At 40.7% G+C, this 26,210-nt stretch overlaps 2 protein-coding genes across 3 annotated transcripts in view; one reads left to right on the top strand and one right to left on the bottom strand.

The window, feature by feature from the left end:
• The window catches only part of NRG4 (neuregulin 4), a 129,111-nt gene extending 106,696 nt beyond the window's left edge, over positions 1-22,415 (top strand). The window contains exon 7 of one of the 2 annotated variants that reach the window (XR_007512462.1): positions 22,013-22,415. The gene's annotated coding sequence lies outside the window, so the exon portion shown is untranslated. Of the gene's footprint in view, positions 1-9,752; positions 10,378-22,012 lie in introns of those variants that run through there. The other variant, XR_007512461.1, reaches the window with a different exon arrangement.
• The window catches only part of FBXO22 (F-box protein 22), a 59,481-nt gene continuing 43,669 nt past the window's right edge, over positions 10,399-26,210 (bottom strand). The window contains exons 6-7 of the mRNA XM_049852858.1: positions 23,448-23,613; positions 10,399-13,456 (exon numbers count right to left, since the gene is read on the bottom strand). Coding sequence (XP_049708815.1) covers positions 13,039-13,456; positions 23,448-23,613 — 584 coding nt within the window. The 3' untranslated portion in view covers positions 10,399-13,038. The remainder of the gene's footprint in view (positions 13,457-23,447; positions 23,614-26,210) is intronic.

Here is a 26,210-nt window from a genome sequence, read left to right on the forward strand (position 1 = left end):
GGAAACCCTATGGGGCAGTTCTACTCTGTCCTATAGGGTCGCTATGAGTCCGGATTGACTCAACGGCAACGGGTTTAGTTTTTGGTTTGGTTTATGAATGTAGATGCAAAAATCCTCAACAAAATACTAGCAAACAGAATACAAAAGCACAATAAAATGAACATACGCCACGATCGTGGAATGCAGGAGTGGTTCAGCATTAAAAAAATCAATGTAATATATCACGTTGATAGAACGAAGGGAAGAACCACATGATGATTTATACTGAAGCAGAAAAAGTATCTGACGAAATCCAACACCTTTTCAAGACTAGAACACTCAACAAGATAGGAACAGAAAGGGAAATTCCCCAATCTGATAAAGGGCATTTATGAAAAACCTACAGCTAACACTGTACTCCACCACCCATCTGTCAGTTCATAGTACTATGGGGCTTTCTTGTTGCTATTATGTTGGAAGCCCTACCACCAGTATTTTAAATACAACAAGGACATTCATGTTAGACAGATTTCAGCAGAGCAGCCAGTCTAAGACAGACTAAGAAGAAAGGCCTGGCAATCTACTTCCAAAAATTATCCAATGAAAACTTTTAGAGATAGCAATAAAACACTGTCCAATACAGTACCGGAAGACAAGCCCCTCAGGTTAGAAGGCACTCAAAATACATCCAGGGAAGAGCTGCCTCCTTAAAGTATGAGTTGACTTCAGTGACGCAGATAGAGTAAAGCCTTTGGGGAACTTCATTTGCTGATGTGGCATGACTCAAAAGGAGAAGATAACAGCTGGACATATCCATCAGTAATCAGAACATGGAATGTACGAAGTATAAACCAAGGAAAATTGAAAGTCATAAATTTCAAGGAACACTTGAAATGGATATCCTATGCATTAGTGCAGTGTGACTGATTACTTTTGTGTGTGGCCTCTCTAGCCACAGTTTTGTAGCCCCCACCCAGATTGGGCAGGACCACGTGATAGGACAGTAATTGTGGCCCACCAAAGAAACTGGTCAGTTTTGCCATCTCGCTGAGCTTAAAATAAGCTACCCTAGAGACAGGGAAGAGAACAGCCCACTACCACCAAAGAAAGAGAGACCCGCAGGAGACAGCAATAGTGGACTTCCCATCCCACAAAGCAAGAAAACTGAGTGCTTGTGGGCAGAAACTGAGGGCCAGAGAGAAGCCTATGCCCGACCCACAAATTTGGGACTTGCCAGTCTCCACAAGTATGTGAGCCATTTCCTTTATATGGTTCCTGAGTTCTGTGAGGCCGTGCAGTGAATCAGGAAACCCAAAGACATGAGAGAGAATGCTGAGGAGAGAGGGAGTAGTTGATGTTAGAGATGATGGAGTGGTACAGCAGCTTGGAAAAGTTGGACATTTGGGACATCTTTAACCTCCACCTCATAGGAACCAGCTTTGTGCTGATCCTTATAAAATAAATTATCTGTTTAATTAGGTAAAATGGACTGGGATCTGCCATTTTGAATCCAATAATCATATGGTCTATGCTGGAAACGACAACCTGAAGGAGTATGGCGTTACATTCATCATTCAAAAGAACATTTTGAGATCTATCCTGAAGTACAATGTGGTCAGTGAAAGGTTAATATCCATAAGCCTAGAAGGAAGATCAGTCAATACTACTATTATTTAAATTTATGCACCAACCACGAATGCCAGAATATGAAGAAAGTGAAGACCGTTTACAACCTGCTACAATCTGAAATTCATCGACTGTGTAATCAGGACGCATTGACAATTACTGGTGACTGAAATGCAAAAGTTGGAAACAAAGGAGGAGAATCAGTAGCTGGAAAATTCAGCCTTGATGATAAAAATGACACCTGAAGTCACATGGTAGAACTTTGCAAGACCAACAACTTACTCATCGGAAATAACCTGTTTTCAACAACATGATTGTGACTACATCTATGGAAAGAGAATGGAAAAGCACAATATCATCAAGACAAAGGCCAGGGAGTAGCTGCAGAACGGACCATCTTTTACTCATGTGCAAGCTGAAGAAAATCAAAGCAAGACCTTGGATACATTGCACCTGAATTTAGAGATCGTTTTAAAAATAGATTCGATGCATTGAACACTAATGACTGGAGACCAGAAGAGCTGAGTTGTGGGAAGACATCAAGGATATCATACATGAAGAAAGTGAAAGGTCATGAAAAAAGATGGGAAAGAGCAAAATAACGATGTCAGAAGAGACTCTGAAACTTGCTTTTCAGCACCTAACAGCTAAAGTAAATGGAAAAAATGTTGAAGTAAAAGAGCTCAACAGAATATTTCAAAGAGTAGCTTTAGAAGAAAAGAGAAAGTATTATGATGAAATGTGCAAAGACCTGAAGTTAGAAAACTGAAACGGAAGAACATGCTTGGCATTTCTCACGCTAAAATAACTGAAAAGAAGTCTTGAGTTGCATTACTGAAGGATCTATGGGCAAAAACCTGGATGATGCAGGAATCATCAAAAGTAGACTGAATATAGAGTCTGTGTACCAAAAAGAATTGGTTGATGTTCAGCCACTTTAGGAGGTATCATATGATCAAGAACCACTGCTACTGAAGAAGTTCAAGCTTCACTGAAGACACTGGCAAAAATCCAAGGCTCCATGAATTAATGGAATACCCATCAAGATGCTTCAATAAATGGATGCAACACTGTGAGCACTTACTCATCCGTAACAAGAAATCTGAAAGACAGCTGCATGGCTAACTGACTGGAAGAGATCCATATCTGTGCCCATTCCAAAGAAAGGACATCAAACAAAATGTGCAGAGTATCAAACGCTATCATTAATATCACATGCTAGCAAGATTTTGCTGAAGATAATTCAAGAACTGCAGCCGAATGTTGACAGAAAACTGCCAGAATTTCAAGCCGGATTCAGAAGAGGACACAAAAAGAAGGATATTATTGGTGATGTCAGATGGATCGTAGCATACAGAATCATCTACACGAAGGCATCCAACTGTGGTTCATAACAAATTACAGATAACATTACGACGAATGGGAATTCCAGAACACTAAATTGTGCTCATGTAGAACCTGTACATGGGTCAAGAGGCAGTCCTTAGACCTGAATGAGGGGATACTGTGGGGTTTAAAAATGGAAAAGATGCACAGCTGGGTTGTACGCTTTCACCTTACTCGTTCAATCTACATGCTGAACAGATAACTCGAGAAGCTGAACTACAAGAAGAAGAATGTGACATCAGGATTGGAAAGAGATTCGTTGGCAACCTGTGATATGCAGATGACACAACCCTGCTTGCCAGAAATGAAGAAGACTTGAAACACTTACCGATGATGGTCAAAGACTGCAGGCTTCAGTATGGACTATGCTTAAATGCTAAGAAAATGAAAATCCTCACAACTGGACCAATGAAGAAAAATTCAACTATTTCATTCTACTTAAATCCACTATCAACAAGCATGGAAGCAGCAGTCAAGAAATTAAATGACACATTGCACTGGGAAAATCCACTGCAAAAGGCCTCTTTAACGTTTTAAAAACAAAGATGTCACTTTTATGACTAAGGTGTGTCTGACCCAAGCCCTGGTGTTTTCAATGGGAAGACAAAATAAGAATTGATACAACTGAGATGCAGTGTTGGCAAAAAATATTCAACATACCGTGGACTGCTAGAAGGATGATCAAATCAGTCTTTGAAGAAATACAACCAAAATGCTCCTTAGAAGTGAGGATGGTGAGACCTCAGTTGGCTTACTTTGGACACATCAACAGGAAAGACTTTAGACACATCAACAGGGAAGACTTTAGACACATCAACAGGAAAGACCAATCACTAGAAAAATACATTATGTTTGGCAAAGAAGTGGGTCAGTGAAAATGAGGGAAATATTCAATGAGGTGGATTGACACAATAGGCACAGCAAAGGACTAAAACACACCAGTGAACATGAATATGGTACAGAATTGTACATTTTGTTCTGTTATATATTAAGGTCACCACGAGTTGGAGCCAACTTGACAGCAACTACTAACACAGCAACATCATAATGTAGAAAGACCGAGAACTTTACAGATCAGGAACAAGACAAGGGATGCCTGCTCTCACCATTGCTATTCAATACACCCACCCCTCACTTATCAGCACGGTTACGTTCCAAAAACCAGGTCGTTATGCAAAAAGCAGCATTATGCAAAAATGGAGGATGACTACCTCATAATTGCCAAACCACAGAGAATCATTACTCAGCCAAGTTGACACAGAACCTTAACCATCATACCCAGCGTTACTCTCACCTTGGCATTTGTTACTGCCAGACATTGTTAACGTGTAAAATAGTTGGATAGTACAGTTTTATACTATTATTATAAATGCAAAATGTCAGATAACAAGATAGTCATTAAGTGAGGACTAGGTGTATCGTACTGAAAGTTCTAGCCAGAGCAATTAGGCAAGAAAAGAAATAAAAGCTATCCAAATTGGGAAGGAAGTAAAACTATCACTTTATGCAGATGACATGATCCTATATATAGAAGACTCTAAATAACCCACAAGAAAGGTATTAGAGCTAATAAATGAATTCAGGAAAGTGGGAGGATACAAGGTCAACACACAACAATCAGATGGCTATACATCAGTAATGAGCAATCTGAAAAAGAAATTAAGGAAACAATTCTATTTACAAAACATAAAAGAATAAAATATCTAGGAATAAATTTAATCGGGGGTGAAAGACTCGTAAAACGAAAATTACAAAACACTTCTGGAAGGGATTAAAGACCTAAATAAATGGAAAGACTATGAGTTCATGGATTGGAAGACTTAACACGGCTAAGATGTCAATACTAACCAAAGTGATCTATAGATTCAACGCAATCTCAATCAAATTTTCCAGCAGTATTCTTTGCAGAAATGGAAAATCCAGTACTCAAATTTATATGGACTTGCAAGGAGGCCCTGAATAGCCAAAGGAATCTTGAAGAAAAAGAACAAAGCAGAAGGACTCACACTTCCTGATTTCAAAACATACTATAAAGCTACGGTAATCAAAATAGTCTGGTATTGGTATAGAGACATAGACCAATGGGATAAAATTAAGAATCCAAAAATAAACCTATACATCTACAGTCAATGGGTTTTGGACAAGGATGCTAAATCCATGCAACAGAGAAAAAACAGCCTCTTTATTAAATGATTCTGAGACAACTGGATATATTCACACGGAAAACTGAAGCTGGACTCATACCTCACACCATCACAAAAACTAACTCAAAATGGATCAAGGACCTAAATGTAAGAACTAAAAGCACAGAACCCCTAAAAGAAAATACAGGGATATGGCTTCGGAAAGTAGTTTTTAACAACGGATCCTTGGATATGACACCAAAAGCACTAGCAGCCAGAGACAAAACAGATAAATTGGACTTAATAAAAATTAAAAACTTTTGTTCAACAGAAGACTTTAACAATAAAGTGAAACGGCAACATACAAACTGGGAGAAATATTTTGGAAACTGTATGTTGGGTAAGGGTTTAATATCCAGAATATACAGAGAACTCCAACACCGAACAACAGAAAGACAACTCAATCAAAAAATGGGCACAGCCAAGAGACAAAAGAGCCACATAAACCAGAGACTCCATCAGCCTGAGACCAGAAAAACTAGATGGTGCCCGGCTACCACCAATGACCGTCTGCACAGGAAACCCAACAGAGGAGAGTCCCTAATGGAGCAGGAGAAAAGTGATGCAGAATTCAAATTTAGTAAAAAAAAAAGACCAGGCTTAATGGTCTGAGACTAGAGGAATCCCAGAAGACATGGCTCCTGGACTCTGTTAACCCAGAACTAAAATCATTCTCAAAGCCAACTATTCAGACAAAGATTAGACTGGACTATAAAACATAAAATAATACTCGTGAAGAGTGTGCTGCTTAGTTCAAGTAGATACACAAGACTAAATGGGCACCTCCTGTCCGGAGGCAGGATGAAAAGGCAGAAAGTGATAGGAGTGTGCTGTCACATTATAGGGATGGCAATTACAGTCACATAACAATATGTGTATAAACTTTTGTATGAGAAATTAACTTGAGCTGTAAACTTTCACCTAAAGCAAAATAAACCAAAAAAAAGGGCAAAAGATTTGAATAGACATTTCACCAAAGAAAAAATACAAATGGCCAATAAGCACACGAAAAGATGTTCAACATCATTAACTACTGTTATTGTTTTGAGCTGTTGAGTCAATTCCGACTCATAGCAACCCTATATGACAGAGCTGAACTGCCCCATATGGTTTCCCAGGCTGTAATCTTTACGTGAGCAGATTGCCAGGTCTTTTTTCCAATGTAGCCACTGGTGAGTTGAAAAGCCAAACTATCATTTTTTTTTTTTTTTTTTTATCAGTTAATAGGTGAGTGCTTAACCATTGTGCCACTGGGGCTCCTTCGTTAACCATTAGGGACATGCAAATCAAAACCACATGAGATACCAACCAGTTCACCCCCACTAGGATGGCTATGATCAAAAAAATGAAAAACAAATGCTGCCAAGAATGTAGGGAAATCGGAACCCTCATCCATTGTTAGTGGGAATGTAAAACTGATACAGCCACTGTGGAAAAGTTTGGCAGTTCCTCAAAATGTTAAACATAAAACTACCATATGACCAGCGATCCCAATCCTAGGTATATACCCAAGAAACTGAAAGCGGTGACACAGACACATGAACACCAATGTTCCCTGCAGGACTATCTGTTGTTTTGAGCCATCCAGGCGATTCCAATTTACAGTAACCCTGTATGACAGAGCAGAACTGCCCCCATGGGGTTTCCTAGGCTATAATCTTTACAGGAGCAGACTGCTAGGTCTTTTCTCCCACAGAATAACTGGTGGGTTTGAACCACCAACTTTTTGCTTAACCATTACGCCACCAGGGCTCCTTACAACACTATTCACGATTGCCAAAACATGAAACAACTTAACTGTCCATCAATAAATGAATAAAAAAAAAAAATGTGGTATACACATGCAGTTGAATATTACTCAGCCATAAAAAGAAATGAAGTTCTGATACAGGCTACAACATGGATGATCCTTGAAAACATTATGCTGAATGAAGTAAGTCTATCACAAAAGGACGACTGTTGTTTGATCTCACTCATGAAATAGCTAGAACAGGCACATGTATACAGACCAAAGTTTGTTAGTGGTTGCCAGAGGCGAGGGCGAAAGGGGAAGTCATTTTTTTTTTTTTTTTAAGGAAGCACAGAGTTTCTGTTTATGGTGATGGAAATTAGGCAACAGACACTGGTGACAGTTGCACATGATTAATTGATGTCACTAAACTGTACACTAAAAAATATTAAATTGGCAAATGTTTTTATAACAAAAAACAGTCTGTTACTGGTATAATGATAGACCTATGCAGCACTAGAATAGAATTGAGAGTCTAAAAATAAACTCATACATCCACAGTCAGTTGACTTTCAACAGGGTGCTAAATCCATTAAATGGCAAAAGCACGGTCTCTTTAAGAAATGATGCTGAACAACTGGAATTCCACACGGAGAAAATGAAATTGGATCCATACCTCACGAAAACTAATTCAAAATGGATCAAATACTTAAATGTAAGAACTAAGACCATAAAATTCATACACAAAAATATAGGGGTAATACTTCTTGATCTAGTTTTCGACAAGGATTCTTAGATATGACACCAAAAACAAGAGACAAAATAGATAGCCTGGACTTTATCAAAATTAAAAACTTTTGGGCATCAAAGGCTTTATCAACAAAGAGATAACCTACAGATTGGGAGAAGATTTTTAGGAACCATCTATCAGGTAAGGTAAGAGTTTAATATCCAAAATATATAAGGAACTCTTACCAACTGAAACAACAAAAAGTCAAACAACCCAATCAAAAAACAGACAAAGAATCTGAATAGACATTTCACCAAAAAAGATATACAAATGGCCAACAAGGACACAAAAAGATGCTCAATGTCATTATGGAAATGCAAATCAAAACCACAATGAGGTACCAGTTCACCCCCAAAGGATGGCTATGATCAAAAAGACAAAAAAGAAATGTTGCCAAATTGCTAGTGGGAATGCAAAATTGATACAGTCGCTGTGAAAAACTGTCTGGCAGTTCCTCAAAATCTTAAACATAAGAGTACGGCCCCTGCACACCCTTTTAGTTCAGTAATGAGGCCGCTCCTGAGGTCCCACCCTTCAGCCAAAGATTGAATAGTCCCATGGAACAAAACAAGACTAAAGGGGTGTACCAGCCCTGAGGCAGGGGCTGGAAGATAGGAGGGAACAGGACAGCTGGTAATAGGGAACCCAGGGTTGAGAAGGGAGTGTTGACATGCCGTGGGGTTATTAACCAACGTCATACAACAATGTGTGTACTGTTTGATGAGAAACTAGTTTGTTCTGTAAACCATCTAAAGTTCAAAAAAAAAAGTTAGAAACATAAAACTACTTTGTTATTGTTAGCTGCCATCAAACCGCTTCCAACTCATGGAGTCCGCATGTGTGCAGAGTGGAACTGTTCCATAGGGTTTTCAAAGCTGTGACCTCTTAAAAAGCAGATCGCCTGAGGTGTCCTGCAAGGCACCTCTAGGTAGGTTTGAACTGCCAACCTTTCAGCTAGTAGTCAAGCACGTAACCATTTGTGCCACCCAGGGAAGTGATTCCTTCCACTACTAGGTATATACCAAAAAGAACTGAAAGCAGGAGCATAAACAGATAACTTGTACAACAGCGTTCACTGCAGCAATTAGCCAAAAGGTGGATAAACAAAATGTGATACATACAATCGAATATTACTCAGCCATAAAGATAATGAAGCCCTGACACGTATGACACAACATGGATAAACCTTGAAAATGTTATGCTGAATGAAATAAGTCACAAAAGGACAAATATTGTATGATCCCACTTATATGAAGTATCTGTAAAGGGCAAATGTACAGAGACCGAAGATCCTAAGTTGTTAGCAGGCGTGGGAGGGAGGGGAAAAGGAGAGTCATTGCTTAGGGGGCACTGAATTTCTGTTAAAGGTGACAGAAAAATTTGGCAATGGATAGTGGTGATGGTTGCACAATATGATGAACTTGTCACTGACCTGTACCCACAGAAAATGTTTGTCATTAAGTTGAGAAACCCTGCACCCAACTGTTAGCTCCATGAAAGTCACTTATGTTTTACTCCTGACTGTAAATCTAGTATTGTGACAAGCCTTGAACTAAGCATGTGTTAGGTACACGTGTTGAGTGAATTTTGGTTAGTAAGACCCAAAAACTTGTGTAAAAATGTTAAGACACTGGCCCACAAATTCTTCTCAATCTGATCAGTTGTGTTGAAAATTAATGAATGCATTTTTTCAATTTCTCCTAAATTGTCACTCTTGCTTTTTTTGTTGTCGGCTGTGAAGGTGGATAACAGTAACTTTTATACAGTCTGTTTATAAAATGAAAATGCTCCATACACTTTTACTACCAAAAAATTAAATGATGTTTATTGGCTTCTGCCCATGTTTTCTACTTTGTAGTAGTATATATTCTTGTAACCTGCCTCAGTTGTAGAGTAGGGGGGAAAAAAAGTCATGCAAATATCTGACTATTCTTCCCTACATAGGGCCAATATTAAAATTACTTTCTGGTAACACATTCTTTATATAGTATAGGTGCTATTTTGTTCATTTAACAAGAATATTATTACTAATGCTTACTATGTTTTCTTCATTTTTTAGGATTTTATTAGCAGACTCATATCCACTTTCAACATCTGAAAATCAAGTCAATCATCTGTATCTCAGGATTTCCCATCACGAGGATTTAGACTGTTATGCTTGCGTTAAAATGGGATATATGACAGTGCTAATCTGGGCCAGACTTGTGTGGGCACAAAAAACCAGAAGCACATTTTTTTTTCTGGAAAACTTCTGCAGATTGCATAGTAAGGTCTCAGAATTTGTAAAAGGTTATTCCTATTGTAGTTCTTTGCATGTTCACTTTGTTAGCTTTGTAATATAAATCACTGGCAAAACTTCTGTTATCTGGGCTTCCCTACTAGGTTGAAAAGTTGCTTCAGTTTGCCAGTGATGTGGGTAGCCTAAGTGAAACTGAGAGAAGTATAGAGGTGAGGAAACCCTGGTGGCATAGTGGTTAAGAGCTATGGCTGCTAACCACAAAGGCTGGCAGTTCAAATCCACTGGGTGCTCCTTGGGAACTCTACACCGCAGTTCTACTCTGTCCTATAGGGGCTCTATGAGTCAGAATCAACTCGACAGGTCTGGTTTTTTGGTAGAGATGAAGTGGCTTACTGCACCCTCTTCAGTCGTATAAGTCAAAGCAGATTCTTAACATTTGTATCACTGTATAAAAAAAAAAATAGGGTGCATCTATTTCTGGGTCTTAATTTTAAGATCTACTTGTCTTCCCTTCCTTATATTGCTACCTGGTTTTTAAGGGCTTTAGTTCTACTTGAATAAAAGGGAATGGAAATATATACCTTGAAGCAACCTTTTATAAAGCAAACTGAAACCACAGAAATGATTTTGCTTTGAAAATATATAAAGGAAATCAATGTTTTTCAATGTCTTGATTAAATTAACCATTCTATTATCTGATTGTCACTTGAAAGAAGGCAGCTCAGTGTGAAGACACTAAGGGTACATATTTTTGTGCTCACCTCAATTTTTCACATGATCCTTTTTCCTGTTTCACAAATGACTGCAAAGCTTGCCATTTCTAGGAATTTGTTCTTTTATGCAATATAGTATGTTTTTAGCTGAAACAGTAATCCTTTAATGCTTGCTTTTATATTAGCCAAACCTTTCATAAATGTAACAAATTAAGTATATAGTTTTAACTTTAACTGAGGTAGGAGGACTTCTGTTCTCATCGGTACTAACGTTGTTTCTATTGGGTCAACTCCTCCCCCTGCTAAAGAATTCTACATCAAGGGTACAGCCATGTGGCCAAATGACTGCACTGTTCCCAGCAGGCCCCAACGGCTCAGCTATATACCAAGGACTCCTGTAACAACTTCAAATCCTGTATGAAATGACCCTGTAGTAGACTCTTCTTCGGAAAGTAACAGAAAACATTTTATATGAGTATTAATTTGAAAAAATAAAACAATTCAATCCTCAGGCTCATTCTGTTCATGTTTTCAGTTTTTAAAATCCATTTTCCTCCACTATTCAACCAACTCTTGACACTATCAAGGATAAAGAAATTTTACAAAATATTTTCCTTATGTGTTATATAAGCAAATGCAAGGACAGGAATCTTGAGGTACTGTCTACTTGACAGTGGGTACTGATGTTAAGTAGAAAAATGAATAGCTAAAGAGAAATGGCTAATACAAATATTCACTGATTAAAAGTTCTATCATGATCAAACTTTTCTCTGGACTTTCCTCAGGAACTAAGATTCAGAATAACCATAAAACAGAGGAGCCCTTACATATTTTTACCATATATACATAAATAGCAAGAGGCAAGAAGTGGGAGAAAAGTGGTAAAAGCAGAAAAGTAGGAATAATGTTAACGTTATCTGATTTTACTTACCTTGCAAGTCTTCTACTGTTCCGTTAGAACAAAGCACTGGCCATTCATTACAAAAGTGCCATATGTTAATTAGATCACAATGTATTAGGTAGAATATGCCAATATAAGGATATCCTGTTAACAAAGACCTAAAACAAACAAACAAAAAAACAGTGCCTTAAATAAGACTGATGTTATTTTCTGTAAGAGTCTGGTGGCAAGTAGTTTTGGTGGTTCTGTTCCACTAAGTTGAGTAGGGTCCCAGGATCCTTCTGTGTGGTTTTTCTTCCAACATGGTGTCGCGTCCTCTGCAGAGTCCAGGATGGCTCACCATCAGATCCACTTTCTAAGCAACAGGATGGAGAAAGGCACCAAAAATGGGCACACCACCATTTTAAAGGACACACATTATTTCCCCTCACATAACTGGCCAGAACATAGTCATACCTGCAAGACGGACTGGGAATGCAGTCTTTATTCTCGAGATGCATGTGCCCAGCCAAAACCAAAGGTTCCATCGCAATGCAAAAAGGGAAGAAGAGATACTGGGGAAAAGCAGGTGTTTTTCTGCACATGTCTCATTTAGATATTTATAAAATTAGAAATTCAAACTTGAAAATAATCCAACTAATATGCCAGGATTCACTAGCTGACAAAATACTATTCTGCATTTTCTTTTACAATTAGTTTACTTCATTTACCCACCAAAAGCAATGAAATACAAAACGCTACCTGAATGAGTTTCCAAGGTGTATTTTATTGGTATAAAACCAAAATGAGGTGACAATTCCCTGGTCTGCCAATTAGCTATACAGAACTAGGTGAAAAAAATTTTTTTTCTCTTTCAATTTCTTTACTGAAGAAAAAGAGGAAAATTTTTCACTTACAAAGTAATAAAATACTGATTAGTCTTGGCAATTTATCTGAGCGACTTTAGAGTACCAAAACAAAAATAGTTCTTTAATTTTTATCAAGTAAAAAGTCAGTAATGATTTTATTACAGCTTCTGAAAAAACTGGTAGAGCAGAGAAAGATTTCTCAAACAAACCATCTGCGTATTTTTCTCCTTCATTAAGGGAGAAAAAGTCTTCATGATTCTGCTAAAAGATCATCTACCAATGCAAAGAGGTAGTCATGGAATGTCTTAATCTCCATCCTACTGATGAGTCTCCTTTCACCCTTCCCATGCAGGAAAGCTGGTTAAGGCCATGTCACACAACAGCTGCAGAGTCGGATGCAAAAGAACCATATTTTGTATGTTTGCGTTTGATGCAAAAGCTCTCAACTCTTGTTCTCCGTTATGTTACAAAGTTGTCTTCCATCTATCAAAAGCTACCCCAATGTGATCTTTACAGCAACAATCAAAGCTAAAAAACAGATGTATCTAAAGTCATTTTTGTTTGAAATACACATATTATCCCAAATATCCATTTTCTGGAAAAGGCAGAGCCCAAAATTTATGGCAGCCACTTTAGAGGTGGCTCTACTTAGATGACCCAAGGTGAATAAGTGTCATTATTGTTGTGTAGCTATGGAACAGATCATCATCCTTGACCTCATTACATTTCCTCAGTATAAAGTTCCCAGTGACTATCCGGTCACACCCAATTTCTCCATTTCCAAAGAAGCCAAATAAGGGAACGCTGGGAAAAAACTTTCTAAATGCATCAGCCTCAACATTCCCTTTAGCTCTATAATACTGAAAGCCCCTGCCCACACATGCGAACATGAAGCCAAAGGTATTCTGTTCTGGAATGTTGGCAGCTTTCAGGCGCTGCATCGCAGCCTCAGCAGTCTTCTCGTCATTGACGTCCTCAGTGAGGAGCACCGTGGCACTCTGGATGCGGTGTCCACTAAATGACAGTCCAACCACACCAGTGGCATCAATATCCAGAGGGTTCCTAAAAATTAAATTATATAAGTGGCAATATATCATGAAACAAAATTAAATTTTTAATGTGTTTAAAAAAAAAAATCCTCATTCAGTGATTGGGGGGCTGCTGCCTTTAGGAGCCTACTGTTAGTCTGAGGTTCACCCTTCCAGATAAGGGAAGTATTAAAAAAAATAATAATAATAGGGTAAAAATTAATCTACTGAAATGAATGCATTAAAGGACATAGAAGGCAGATCTATGAAGAAGCAAGCAACTGATTTTTACGTCAGGACTACAAAGAGCAAAGGCATCTCCACAAACGCTTCTGAAACCATCCCTGGGCTATCAGAAGGGTATAGAGTATCCTTGCCTTTTTGACTTCCTTACAATACCTTACTATTTTACGTACATGTACCTATTAAATAAAGCTTTTTGCATATTTACACCTTTGATTACACTTTTTTTCCTACCTAAGTTGTCAAATTCTGAAAGAAAAGTGTATTAAAGATATGACCATGGAGGCTAAGTTTATCAAGAACCCATACACCAGAAGTTCAGCTGCATGTTGTTCGATCCATAAAGATACATTGCTTTTGTCTTGTTTACTGCTTTGACCCTAGAATTTGGCTTAGTCTAATGGTAAAAACTCATGCTTTCTTTCTGTTTGTATTTGCCTGGTATGTTTTATAATAAAATATCCTTACAAAAGAAAAAAACAAATATAATATCAGTAAAAGCTATAAAGCTTAAAATAGCTATAAAGCTTAATCTCGCTTTTTTTTTTTTTTTTTTTTTGGATTTCCCTGTCTGGATTGACTTCTGGGTGCTCTGCCCAGTGTTCTAGTCTTGGGTCGATACCTGATATTATTGATTTTCTAACCAAGGAACTCCCTTTATTATTTCTTGTAGTTTTGGTTTGCTTTTTACGAATTCCCTCAACTTGTGTTTATCTGGAAAAGTCTTAATTTCACCTTCATATTTCAGAGACAGTTTTGATGGATATATGATTCTTGGCAGGCAATTTTTTTCCTTCAGTTTTTTAAATATGTCATCCCATTGCCTTCTTGCCTGCATGGTTTCTGCCGAGTAGTCCGAGCTTACTCTTATTGGCTCTCCCTTGTAGGTGACTTTTGGTTTATCCCTTGCTGCTCTTATAATTGTCTCTTTATCTTTGGTTTTGGCAAGTTTGATTATGTCTTGGTGACTTTCTTTTAAGATCTACCTCATGTAGAGTTCAATGAGCATCTTGGATAGATATCTTCTCATCCTTCACAATATCAGGGAAGTTTTCTGCCAACAAATCCTCAACAATTTTCTCTGTATTTTCTGTTATCCCTCCCTGTTCTGGTACTCCAATCACTCGTAGGTTATTTCTCTTGATAGAGTCCCACATGGTTCTTAAGGTTTCTTCATTTTTTAAAATTCTTAATTATCTAATTTTTCTTCAAATATATTACTGCCAAGTGATTTATCTTCAAGTGCAGAAATTCTAGCTTCTACTTGCTCAATTCTGTTCTTCTGACTTTCTATTATCTAATTTTGTAATTTTATTGTTAATCTTCTGAATTTCTGATTGCTGTCTATGGATTTTTCCAGCTTATTAAACTTTTCATTATGTTCCTGAATGATCTTTCTGATTTGTTCAGTTGCTTTATCTGTGTGTTCCTTGGCTTGTTCTGCATATTGCCTCATTTCCTTCCTGATGTCTTGAAAGGTTCTGTATATTAAACTTTTGTATTCTGCATCTGGTAATTCCAGGAATGCACTTTCATCTAAAAGATCCCTGGATTCTTTGTTTTGAGAGCCTGTTGAGGTGATCATGGCCTGTTTCTTTATGTGACTTGATATTGACTGCTGTCTCCAAGCCATCTGTAAGTTATTGTATTAGTTTATGCTTGCTTACTGTGTCGTAGCTGCTTGCTTTGTTTTGTTTTGGTATACACCCGTATGGGTTGCTTGAGTGAGCTAGCTTGATTATTTTCACTTTTGGAGCTCTGGTGTCCTGTCCCCAGCTGGCTAGAGCTGTTATCAGGTATATCAGTCTAGGAGTCCATTCAGTTTTCTTGTATGAATTCAGCTCAGGTTTCCAGGTAGCTGATATCAAGTGTATGGTACAGGCTCTGTCCTACAGTCTTAGAGGGGCAGGGGTGATTGGCATATATACCTGTATCTGATTGCAGCAGGGGGTCATGCTCTGAACAAGGCAGGGGGCTGAGAACTGACCCCCAAGAGTCTCTGAGGAAAACGTGTCTCTGTTCCCTAGAGCGTGCTTAAGTGGGCTCTACAGAGGGACCATGGGCACCCAAAGTTTTTGTTGTAAGGACTGGGAGGTACCAGTTATCCCTGGGCCCCTGTCGCAGGTGGCTGGGCAATCCAAGTGGAGCCACCAGTCCTTAGGTCCCTGTTGTGGGTAGGTGAGGACCTTGTTTAATAGGCAAAGCAATGTCAAATGTCAAACACCCACCTCTCCACCGCACGGCTGAAATGGTTGGAGTTTGCCAACAAGGGCCTATTCTCCCGAAATAGGCCCACACAGGTCCATGAAGAAGAGAAAAGCGTTCAAGGTCCATGGATGGTTTATGCCTGGACAGAAGCCGCTTCTGTCCTGAGCTCCCCCAGTTAATGGAGCTAGCAACTTATCTTTTCCCCCCAGTTGCAAATTTTTTCCTTCCCCAAGGCTAGGAGGACTGCTCCAGGTGCTCACCAGGGTCTATCTCAGGCCTAGGGATTCAGCCGCTGAAGCAGGCTTGGGGGTGGCGGGGGGGGGGCACGGTAAAATATACACAAGTACTTAGCTTTTGCCGAGAGTGCCCTTCTCTTTAGTTTCCAGAGGTGTGAGTGGGCTGTGTGGCTGCTGCTTCTCCCTGAGGAAACTGCGTTCTCCTCAGGTCCCGGAGGTGTGAGTGGGCTGTGTGGCTGCTGCTTCTCCCTGAGGAAACTGCGTTCTCCTCAGGTCCCGGAGGTGTGAGTGGGCTGTGTGGCTGGCTGCTTCTTCCTGAGGAAACTGCAGCTGAACGCTAGGGGCAGCCCGCTGCTGCCGCTGCCCCGGGAATGGTGCCTGAGGGCTCCCCGCGATTCAGGTCCAGTAACTCCTCTCCGCTTCTGAACGGTCTCTTCCTTCCCCTGCCCCTCAGTTCATTGTCTAAGCCTGCCTTTGATGCTCAGGGCTCCCAGATTGTCACAAATATACTCGTTTCACTTGTTTTTTCGGGTCTTTGTTGTAAAGAGGGCTCGACGGAAACGTCTGCCTATTCTGCCATCTTGACTCCACCTCAAGTCCTTACATTTTTATCATCAATACTAAAATCTGAGTCCGTGATATGGGGTAGTGAGGAACTAAGACTCGAACAGATTAAGTGACTAAAATAACAAGGCCAGCTGGTGGCAAAACTAGTTTCTGAGGGGCAGAATCCATCTTCTGATGTCCTCTGCTGCCCTTTTAACTTTATGACACTTCCTCTTTGCTATACAATTGCAACGTTTGTGGTTGTCAATTTCTTGCCCTCAACAATTATTTACAATCTTCTCAGAAGGAAGAGGGGTATCTGTTGCTGTTAGGTGCTGTGGAGTCGGTTCCGACTCAAAGCAATCCCATGTACAACAGAATGAAACACTTCCTGGTCCTATGCCATCCTCGAAATTGTTGCTATTTCTGAGCTCATTGTTGTAGCCACTGTATCAATCCATCTTGTTGAGGGTCTTCCTCTTTTTCACTGACCTTCTACCTTACCAAACGTGATATCCTTCTCTAGGGACTAATCCCTCCTGATAACATGTTCCAAGTATGTGAGACGAAGTCTCACCACCCTCGCTTCTAAGGAGCATCCTTGGCTGTACTTCTTCCAAGACAGATTTGTTCGTTCTTCTGGCAGTCCATGGTTATTCAATATTCTTCACCCAAACCATAATTCAAAGGCATCAATTCTTCTTTGGTCTTTCTTATTCATCGTCCAGCTTTCGCATGCATATGAGACAACTAAAAATACATCTAGTGCTGCTATAACAGAAATACCAAAAGTGGATGGCTTCAACAAAGAGAAATTTATTCTCTCATAGTCAAGTATGCAAGAAGCCCCAATTCAGGGTGCCAGCTCCAGGCGAAGGCTTTCTTCTCTCTGTTGACTCTGGAGGAGTCCTTGTCATCAATCTTCCCTTGGTCTGGGAGCATCTCAGGCAGGAACCTCAGGTCCAAGGGACACACTCTGTTCCTGGAGCTGTTTTCTTGGTAGTATGTGTTCCCCATGTCTCTCTGCTTGCTCCTCTCTTTTATATCTCAAAAAAGACTGGCTTCTAACACTATCTAATCTTGTAGATCTCATCAATATAACTGCCACTAATCCACCTCATTACATTATAGTGACAGGATTTACAACACACAGGGAAATCACATCAGATGACAAAATGGTAGACGATCACATAATACTGGGAATCATGACCCAGCCAAGTCGACAGACATTTTTTGGGGACACAATTCAATCCATGACATTCCACCCTTTGGCCCCCAAAAATTCATGTCCTTAACCACATGTATCACATAGCAAAAGTGTTAAATCCAAGTCTAAATCCAAAAATTCTTCCTTATCTGTGAAATCTAGAATACAAGTTATCTGCTTTCAAAGGTACAATGGCAGAACAGGCATAAGCTAAACATTTCCATCACAAATGGAATAAAGTGGAGGCAAAGAAGGTGTAACAGGCACCAGGCAAGTTAGTAGAACACATTACATTAGCCTGCAAGGCTTTAAAATAATCCTCTGTTCTCTGAGACCATTCACACAATGGCCCTGCCCTCCAGACTCTAGGTATTGGCCACACCCTCCAGATTCTGAGTGGAGGCCCCTCAGCCCTGGGCTTCAGCTCCACCTTTCAGGCCCACTGGGACGGCAACTCTGCTCCATTGGCTTTAAGTGCACCATCCTCCTAGTCCATCTGAGTGGTTTCAGGCTCACCATTCTCCCAGTCCACCAGAGTGGTAACTCCACTCTTAGAAACACCAGAGGCTGTGGCTCCACCCTTTGAAACTCCTAGAGGTCAAGGCCATACCTTTTGAGACTGAGGCAGCTTGGCTTCCTGTGTTCCTTTTCTCTTCAGCTTCTCCTTCCTGGTTCCTTGGCCTCTCGGCCCTCAGGCCTCATGCCCAAATCTGCCCTGCTAGGGCAAGTGTTCCAAAGCTCTGTAGCTTCACCGGTAAGTGCCTGGAGACACCCTATTTTGCAATCCTAGCTCCACTGATAAGTGCCCCAAGGCACCCTACTCCGCCATGAAGCCTCCTTCGCCAAGGCATTCAGCTTTTTCGCTTTGTGGGCTGGCTCCAGCACTGTCTTGCACTGGTATCCTGGTTCTGCTGCTGCTGGTCCTTTGCTGCTGCTTCTCACCAACCGCACCATCTCCAGTGTTAACAGTTCTCACTTCCTTCTGACTCCTCTATCCAGTCACAGTTTCAAAACCAATCCACATTTTGTGTATCTGTTAGAGCAGCACCCCACTTTCAATACCAAATTCTATCTTAGGCTGGGTTCTCTAGAGAAGCAAAACCAGTAAAGCATATAAATATATAGAGAGAGAGGGCGGTTTCTATCAAGGAAACGGATCATGTGATTGTAGAGGTTGAACGTCCCAAGTCTGTGGATCCGAATAGAGGCTTCTCCCGATTCACATAGCCACAGGGGCTGGTGAACCCAAGACTGGCAGGTCGGAGAGCAGGGCTCTTGCCCACAGGCTGTGAAGATCAATGAATCTCAAGATTGGCAGGCAAGCTGATAGCTCAAGTCCCAAGAACCAGAGGTCAGACAAATAGGAGATGGCTACAGGATCCAGGGTGAGCAAAAAGCCAGAATGTCTGCTTATATTTGGATGCAGACCACACCCCCAAGGAAACTCTTTCAACTGACTGGCTACTCACAGCATATCCTATCATGGGAGTGATCACATACACTCAGAGTCATAGCTCAACCAAGTTGACACACAATCTTAACCATCACACATGGCTTGGGTCAGACGCACCTTAGTCCTCAAAGTGACATTTTTGCTTTTTAACACCTTAAAGAGGTCTTTTGCAGCAGATTTGCCCAAAGCAATGCATCTTTTCATTTCTTGACCATTGCTTCCATGAGTGCTGACTGTGGATTCAAGTAAAATGAAATCCCTGATAACTCTTTTCTCCCTTTATCATGGTGTTGGTTCAGTTGTGAGGATTTTTCTTTGTGTTGAGGTGTAATCCATACTGAAGGCTGTAATCTTTGATCTTTATCACTAAATGCTTCAAGTGCTCTTCACTTTCAGCAAGCAAGTTTGTTTCATCTGCATAACACAGGTTGTTAATGAGTCTTCCTCCAATCCTGATGCCACATTCTCCATATATATATAGTCTAGCTTCTGCACACCATTAAAATGTAGCATTGATTTACTCAACAGCTTCTCTTACCTAATGATACAGTATGTGTAACACATTAAAATTAATGTGTCGTGTAAACAGTAATGGGAATTCCAGAACACTTAATTGTGCTCATGAGGAACCTGTATATAGATCAAGAGGCAGCTGTTCGGACAGAACAAGGGGATACTGATTGGTTTAAAGTCAGGAAAGGTGTGCGTCAGGGTTGTATTCTTTCACCATACCTATTCAATCTGTATGCTGAGTAAATAATCCGAGAAGCTAGACTATATGAAGAAGAACGGGGCATCAGGATTGGAGGAAGGCTCATTAACAACCTGTGTTATGCAGATGATATAACCTTGCTTACTGAAAGTGAAGAGGATTTGAAGCACTTACTAATGAAGATCAAAGACCACAGCCTTCAGTTTGGATTGCACCTCAACATAAGGGAAACAAAAATCCTCACAACTGGACCAATGAACAACATCATGATAAATGGAGAAAAGACTGAAGTTATCAAGGATTTCATTTTACTTGGATCCACAATCAACAGCCATGGAAGCAGCAGTCAAGAAATCAAAAGACGCATTGCATTGGGTAAATCTGCTGCAAAAGACCTCTTTAAAGTTTTGAAGAGCAAAGATGTCACCTTGAAGACTACGGTGTACCTGACCCAAGACATGGTATTTTCAATTGCATCATATGCATGTGAAAGCTGGACAATGAATAAGGAAGACCGAAGAAGAACTGACGCCTTTGAATTGTGGTGTTGGTGAAGAATATTGAATATACCATGGACTGCCAAAAGAACGAACCAATCTGTCTTAGAAGAAGTACAACTAGAATGCTCCTTAGAAGCAAGGATGGTGAGACTGTGTCTTACATACTTTGGACATGTTGTCAGGAGGGATCAGTCCCTGGAGAAGGACATCATGCTTGGCAGAATACAAGGTTAGCGGAAAAGAGGAAGACCCTCAACGAGGTGGACTGACACAGTGGCTGCAACAATGAGCTCAAGCATAGCAATGATTGTAAGGATGGCTCAGGACCAGGCAGTGTTTCATTCTGTTGTGCACAGGATCACTATGAGTCGGAACTGACTCAGCAGCACCTAACAACTACTAACAACAAAGAGTAATGATTTTTTGGGTATATTTCCCATATTAAATATAAAAAATAGACGGTATATAGATAGCCACGCTAACAGACCAGCACCTCAGATGTTATGAGAGACTGGCATTTCAGAAGTAAATTGTATGCTGAATCACCACTGCCCTTATCTTTAAACAATTTAAAGGTAAAAACAAAGACACAGGAAAATTAGGCAAGGAAGGAAACAACCCATAGATAAGAACAAAAACAAAAAAACACAGTTGCCTTTGATTCAAATCCAACTCAGGGCAACCCCATGTGTGCAGGGCAGAAATGCACTTACTTCATAGGGTTTTCAAGGCTGTGACCTTTCAGTAGTAGATCACCAGGCCTTTCCTCCAAGGCACTTATGGTAGGTTTGAACTGCCAACCTTTCAGCTTAACTGTTTGTACTACCCAGGGACTCCTAACCCACAGATCACCACCAAGACTTCAGCGTATGTATGCATGAAATCTAAAATTTACATAGTGCTTAACATCCTACTACCTGGAATTCAACGCACTTGGCTTTCCTCCCTTCTTCCTCACCGGAAGTTCAGGGACCTCAGCTTAGCTTTTTCTTTTCTGGATCCATAAACAGAGACTACCAGGAAAGAGATGATAACTGGGATGGTTTATGTTGCCTCTTGCTGGTACAAAACAACCTGTCTTCCCACTATTGTAAGAACTTGAGAAATAGTTTAAACTGAGAAGAAAACATTCTTTTGTGGTTAAGAGAGTGGGGAGGGACGGAGGGTGGGAGAGGGGCATTCACTAATTAGATAGTAGATAGGAACTACTTTAGGTGAAGGTAAAGACAGCACACAATACAGGGGAGGTCAGCACAATTGGACTAACAAAAGCAAAGAAGTTTCCTGAATAAACTGAATGTTTCGAAGGCCAGTGTAGCAGGGGCAGGGGTTTAGGGACCATGATTCTGGGGGACATCTAAGTCAATTGGCATAATAAAATCTATTAAGAAAACATTCTGCGTCCCACTTTGAAGAGTACATCTGGGGTCTTAAACGCTAGCAAGCAGCCATCTAAGATGCATCAATTGGTCTCAACTCACCTAGGTAAAAGGAGAATGAAGAACACCAAGGACGCAAGGCAATTACGATCCCAAGAGACAGAAAGGGGCACATGAACCAGCAACTACGTCATCCTGAGACCAGAAGAACTAGATGGTGCCCGGCTACAACCAATGACTGCCCTGACAGGGAACACAACAGAGAACCCCTGAGGGAGCAGGAGTGCAGTGGGATGCAGACCCCAAATTCTCATAAGACCAGACTTAATGGTCTGACTGAGACTAGAAGGACCTTCTGCTGGCCCAGGACAGGGACGATTCCTGAAGCCAACTCTTCAGACATGGACTGGACTGGACAATGGGTTGGAGAGGGATGCTGGTGAGGAGTGAGCTTCTTGCATCAGGTGGACACTTGAGACTATGTTGGCATCTCCTGCCTGGAGGGGAGATGAGAGGGTGGAGGGGGTTAGAAGCTGGCGAAATGGACACGAAAGGAGAGTGGAGGGAGAGAGCGGGCTGTCTCATTAGGGGGAGAGTAATTGGGAGTGTATAGCAAGGTGTATATGGGTTCTGTGTGAGAGACTGACTTGATTTGTAAACTTTCACTTAAAGCACAATAAAAATTATAAAAAAAAAACCTGTCTTCACATCATCACTCAGTGAGAAACAATACCAGTGCTTACAGGAAGCACTTGGTGGTGGTGGGGGGGGGTTACATTTTCCTGCTTTTGGAAACATGATATTTATGTCCACTAATTAGATAAATTCAAAATACTACATATTTTCATTTAAAATGGAAAGGGCGTATGGCTTCTAAGGTAGAAGAACAAATATTTTTATCCTGAAAGCAAAAGCTGTAGTAACAAAATAAAGATCCTTGAAAAGGCCTTTTATGAAGATGTGATACAGAATTTCCAAAAATGTGAGCCAAGGAATACCAGTAATCCTGCAAGGTGCTCCACAGAAAAAAGGCTTTGTGGCCAAATCCATTTGAGAAGTGACACAGGTAATATTATTGCCTCTCTAGGAGATCTATAAAGCACTGAGCATACTGAAGGCTCTGAGAATTTTTATCATAAAGATACACTGTTTAACCACGAAAGTCCGTTAGAGGAGGAAACAGAACTAGAGAGGAAGTGACATATGGGGTCACAGAGTAGCAGAGCTGTGAAAGGAGAGATCACGAAGCAAGGATTTGTTACAAATATGTTTAAAATTGATTTTAAGAAAACTGTTGAGTCCAACTAGGAATACTTACTTAAAGGACCCAAAAAAACCCAGTGTCATCGACAATACACACAAATTTCATTCTTCAACTACGAGCAGACTTACGTTGAGTAAGCCCCTTCATCTATGTCTACAGCAAAATGCAATGAACTTCAGCAGTTCCTGAAACATGTTTTTTAAAAAGCCCAAAGTAACAAAAAACTGAGAACACCATCCCTCATCCACAGAAGGAATTAGAAGCACACCAGACATACTTTTCAGAAGTCAGTGATGACAGGTTGTCCACTTGGCCTCCAGCCAAGATGATATTCATATCACTGAAAGTGCTGATCACTCGCTGCAGATAATTGCCGGCTCCCACTTTACAGCAATTGTAGCCAAATACAAGGACCACTCGAAGTTCAGGGTTATCCAGAAGACCTACAGAGAAATGAAGGGCAACAATTAAAGATGACCTTAAAACAGGAATTGTTCTCTGCATCTTGCAAAATGAAATGTTACCGCTAATGGTGTGCACTCCTAGTTTAAAGTGCAGTTTAGTGCTTAAGCTGGCGAGCTTTCCATTTTTCACAAACTTCAACAGTACTCAAAATCTCTACTACAATTAATTTTCTCCTATTAGAAAAACTAAATGGTTATTTGAAAATAATACAGTCAACACTCAACACAAGTAAGGAAGCAGCTAGGTAACAGAGCAGCAGCCCTTGGTAGACCACGGTCTAAGCCGGCTCCACACAGACCACTGCCTGGAACGGAAGGGAATACTTGCTTACACAGGACAGAGTTAGGCAACAGTGAGACCTTAAAGATCCAGAGACAAAAAGGCACCTGTAGTTGGTTAAACAGGGGCCTCAAACAGGTATGACCACGTGAAATCCCCGGAACCTGTTTGACTTCATTTGCAGAGAGGATCTGTGAAGACAGGATTAAGCTGAGGATCCTGCGATGAAGAGATCATTTGGGGTGGGCTCTAAGTCCAACGGCAAATGTCCTCATTAGAGACACACAGCGGTGAGACAACAGGAGAGCAGGCAGCAATGTGACCACAGAAGCTGACAGATTGGAGTGATGTGGCCACAGGAACGCCCACAGCCAAGAGAAGCTGGAAGAGGCAAGGGACAGACCCTGCCCCAGCGCCTCCAGAGAGTGTCCTGCTGACACCTTGTTGTCAGACTTCTAACTTCAAGAACTGAGGGAGGGTAAATTTCTGTTGTTTACTGTAAGCCACCAAGTTTGTGGTAATTTGTTACGGCACTCCTAGGAAACAGACACACCACCAAAATACAGGTGTTATTGACTTACTCCAGGAGGGAGTGGGAGTGAAGGGATTAGCCACTGGAAGCTCATTCCAAAGCAGAAAATGTTCAATTCTGCAGCAAATACAAGACACAGCATGTGGACTGAAAGTGGCTGCTGCTGGGGGGCGGCACGTCTAACAGGAGACAGGCTGGACGGCACACTCCCCAGAAAGCTTGCTCCCCTCCCCAGCTTTCACCTGTGCTATGGCACCCTGTTTACAAATATCAACTTGAAATTTGCCAGCACCACCAAGCAGAGGTAGCCTTTGGGACAGGGGAAAAAAAATCCAACACCTAAACCACACTCCTGTTTTCATTTGGCTCAGCCATATGACTTCTGTCTCAACAAACCTGAGGTGAGGGTTACCAAAAATAAGGCTCACATAAGAAAATGGGGCAGGGAGGTGAGAAAGGGGTGAAAGACCAATTACTAACACCAAATAATGAACTTATTCTGGGAAATGCTTCTGGTCCATTTCTAATTTTCTACTCATAAACTCACAGTCAATCTTTTACATGATGCTGCAACAAAATATTAGCACAGGGGGCTTACAAAAATACGAGAAGGAGGGGGCAGCTGGCAAACAAATGTAGAAGGCACATGTTATTTGTGTAAAAATACGATAGTGTATAAGCCCAGTACTTTCATGATACCATATACCCCAAACCATTACTAAAGGGTCTTTTTATCCTCAGACCAAACCAGCAAATTTTGAGGGAATGTATTTTTTTTTTTACTAAATTTTCAGAGTTGGAAGAGGCCTGTGGGATCAAAAGTCTAGTCTTATTTTACAAGGGAGAATTGTTAATCTCAGAGAAGTGACTAGCCAGGACAATGTCACAGCAGACTCTAGATTAGAACCCACATCTCCTGATTTTCGGAGCTTTAACTTTTAGAAACCTAAAGACTTCTATATTTCTACCTCTCCTACTGTTTTCTAAGCTCAAGACCCTCTTTTGCAATTGTCTACTACACATTTTCATCTGAATATTCTAAAGATAGATCCCTTGGTGGTGCAAAAGGTTTACTCTTGACTACTAACCTAAAAGGCTGGCAGTTCGCTGCCCCCAGAGGTGCCCTGGAAGAAAGGCCTGGCAGTCTGCTTCTGTAAAGATTACAGCCAAGAAAACCCTACGGACCAGTTCTATTCTGTAACATGGAGTTACCATAAGTCAGAATCGACTCAAAACCAACAGGTTTGGTTTCTGGTCTATATATACATATACATGTATACATATATATATATAAAGTAAAGGCAGTTCTACTGTCTCATAGGGCTGCTATGAGTTGGAATCGACTCAACAGCAAGCGGTTTGGTTTGGGTTTGGATATAGGTATACAGAAAGGAGCCCTGGTGGTACAATGGTTAAACACTAGGTTGCTAACCGAACGGTCGACAGTTCCAACCCAGCAGCCGCTCCATGGGAGAAAGATGTGGCAGTCTCCTTCCGTAAATTGCTTTGGAAACCGTATCAGGCAGCTCTACTCTGTCCTATAGGGGCACTATGAGTTGGAATTAACTCGATGGCAATGGATTTGGCTGTAGGTAAAGTGCTACGGCTGCTAACCAAGGGCCGGCACTTTGAATCTGCCAGGCGCTCCTTGGAAACTCTATGGGGCAGTTCTACTCTGTCCTATAGAGTCGCTATGGCACTGTGTTTGGTTTTTTTGTTTTATATGTGTGTGTATTTACACACATACACACAGAGCAAACAGGA

This window comes from Elephas maximus, chromosome 13 (assembly GCF_024166365.1).
Source record: "Elephas maximus indicus isolate mEleMax1 chromosome 13, mEleMax1 primary haplotype, whole genome shotgun sequence".
NCBI lineage: Eukaryota > Metazoa > Chordata > Mammalia > Proboscidea > Elephantidae > Elephas > Elephas maximus.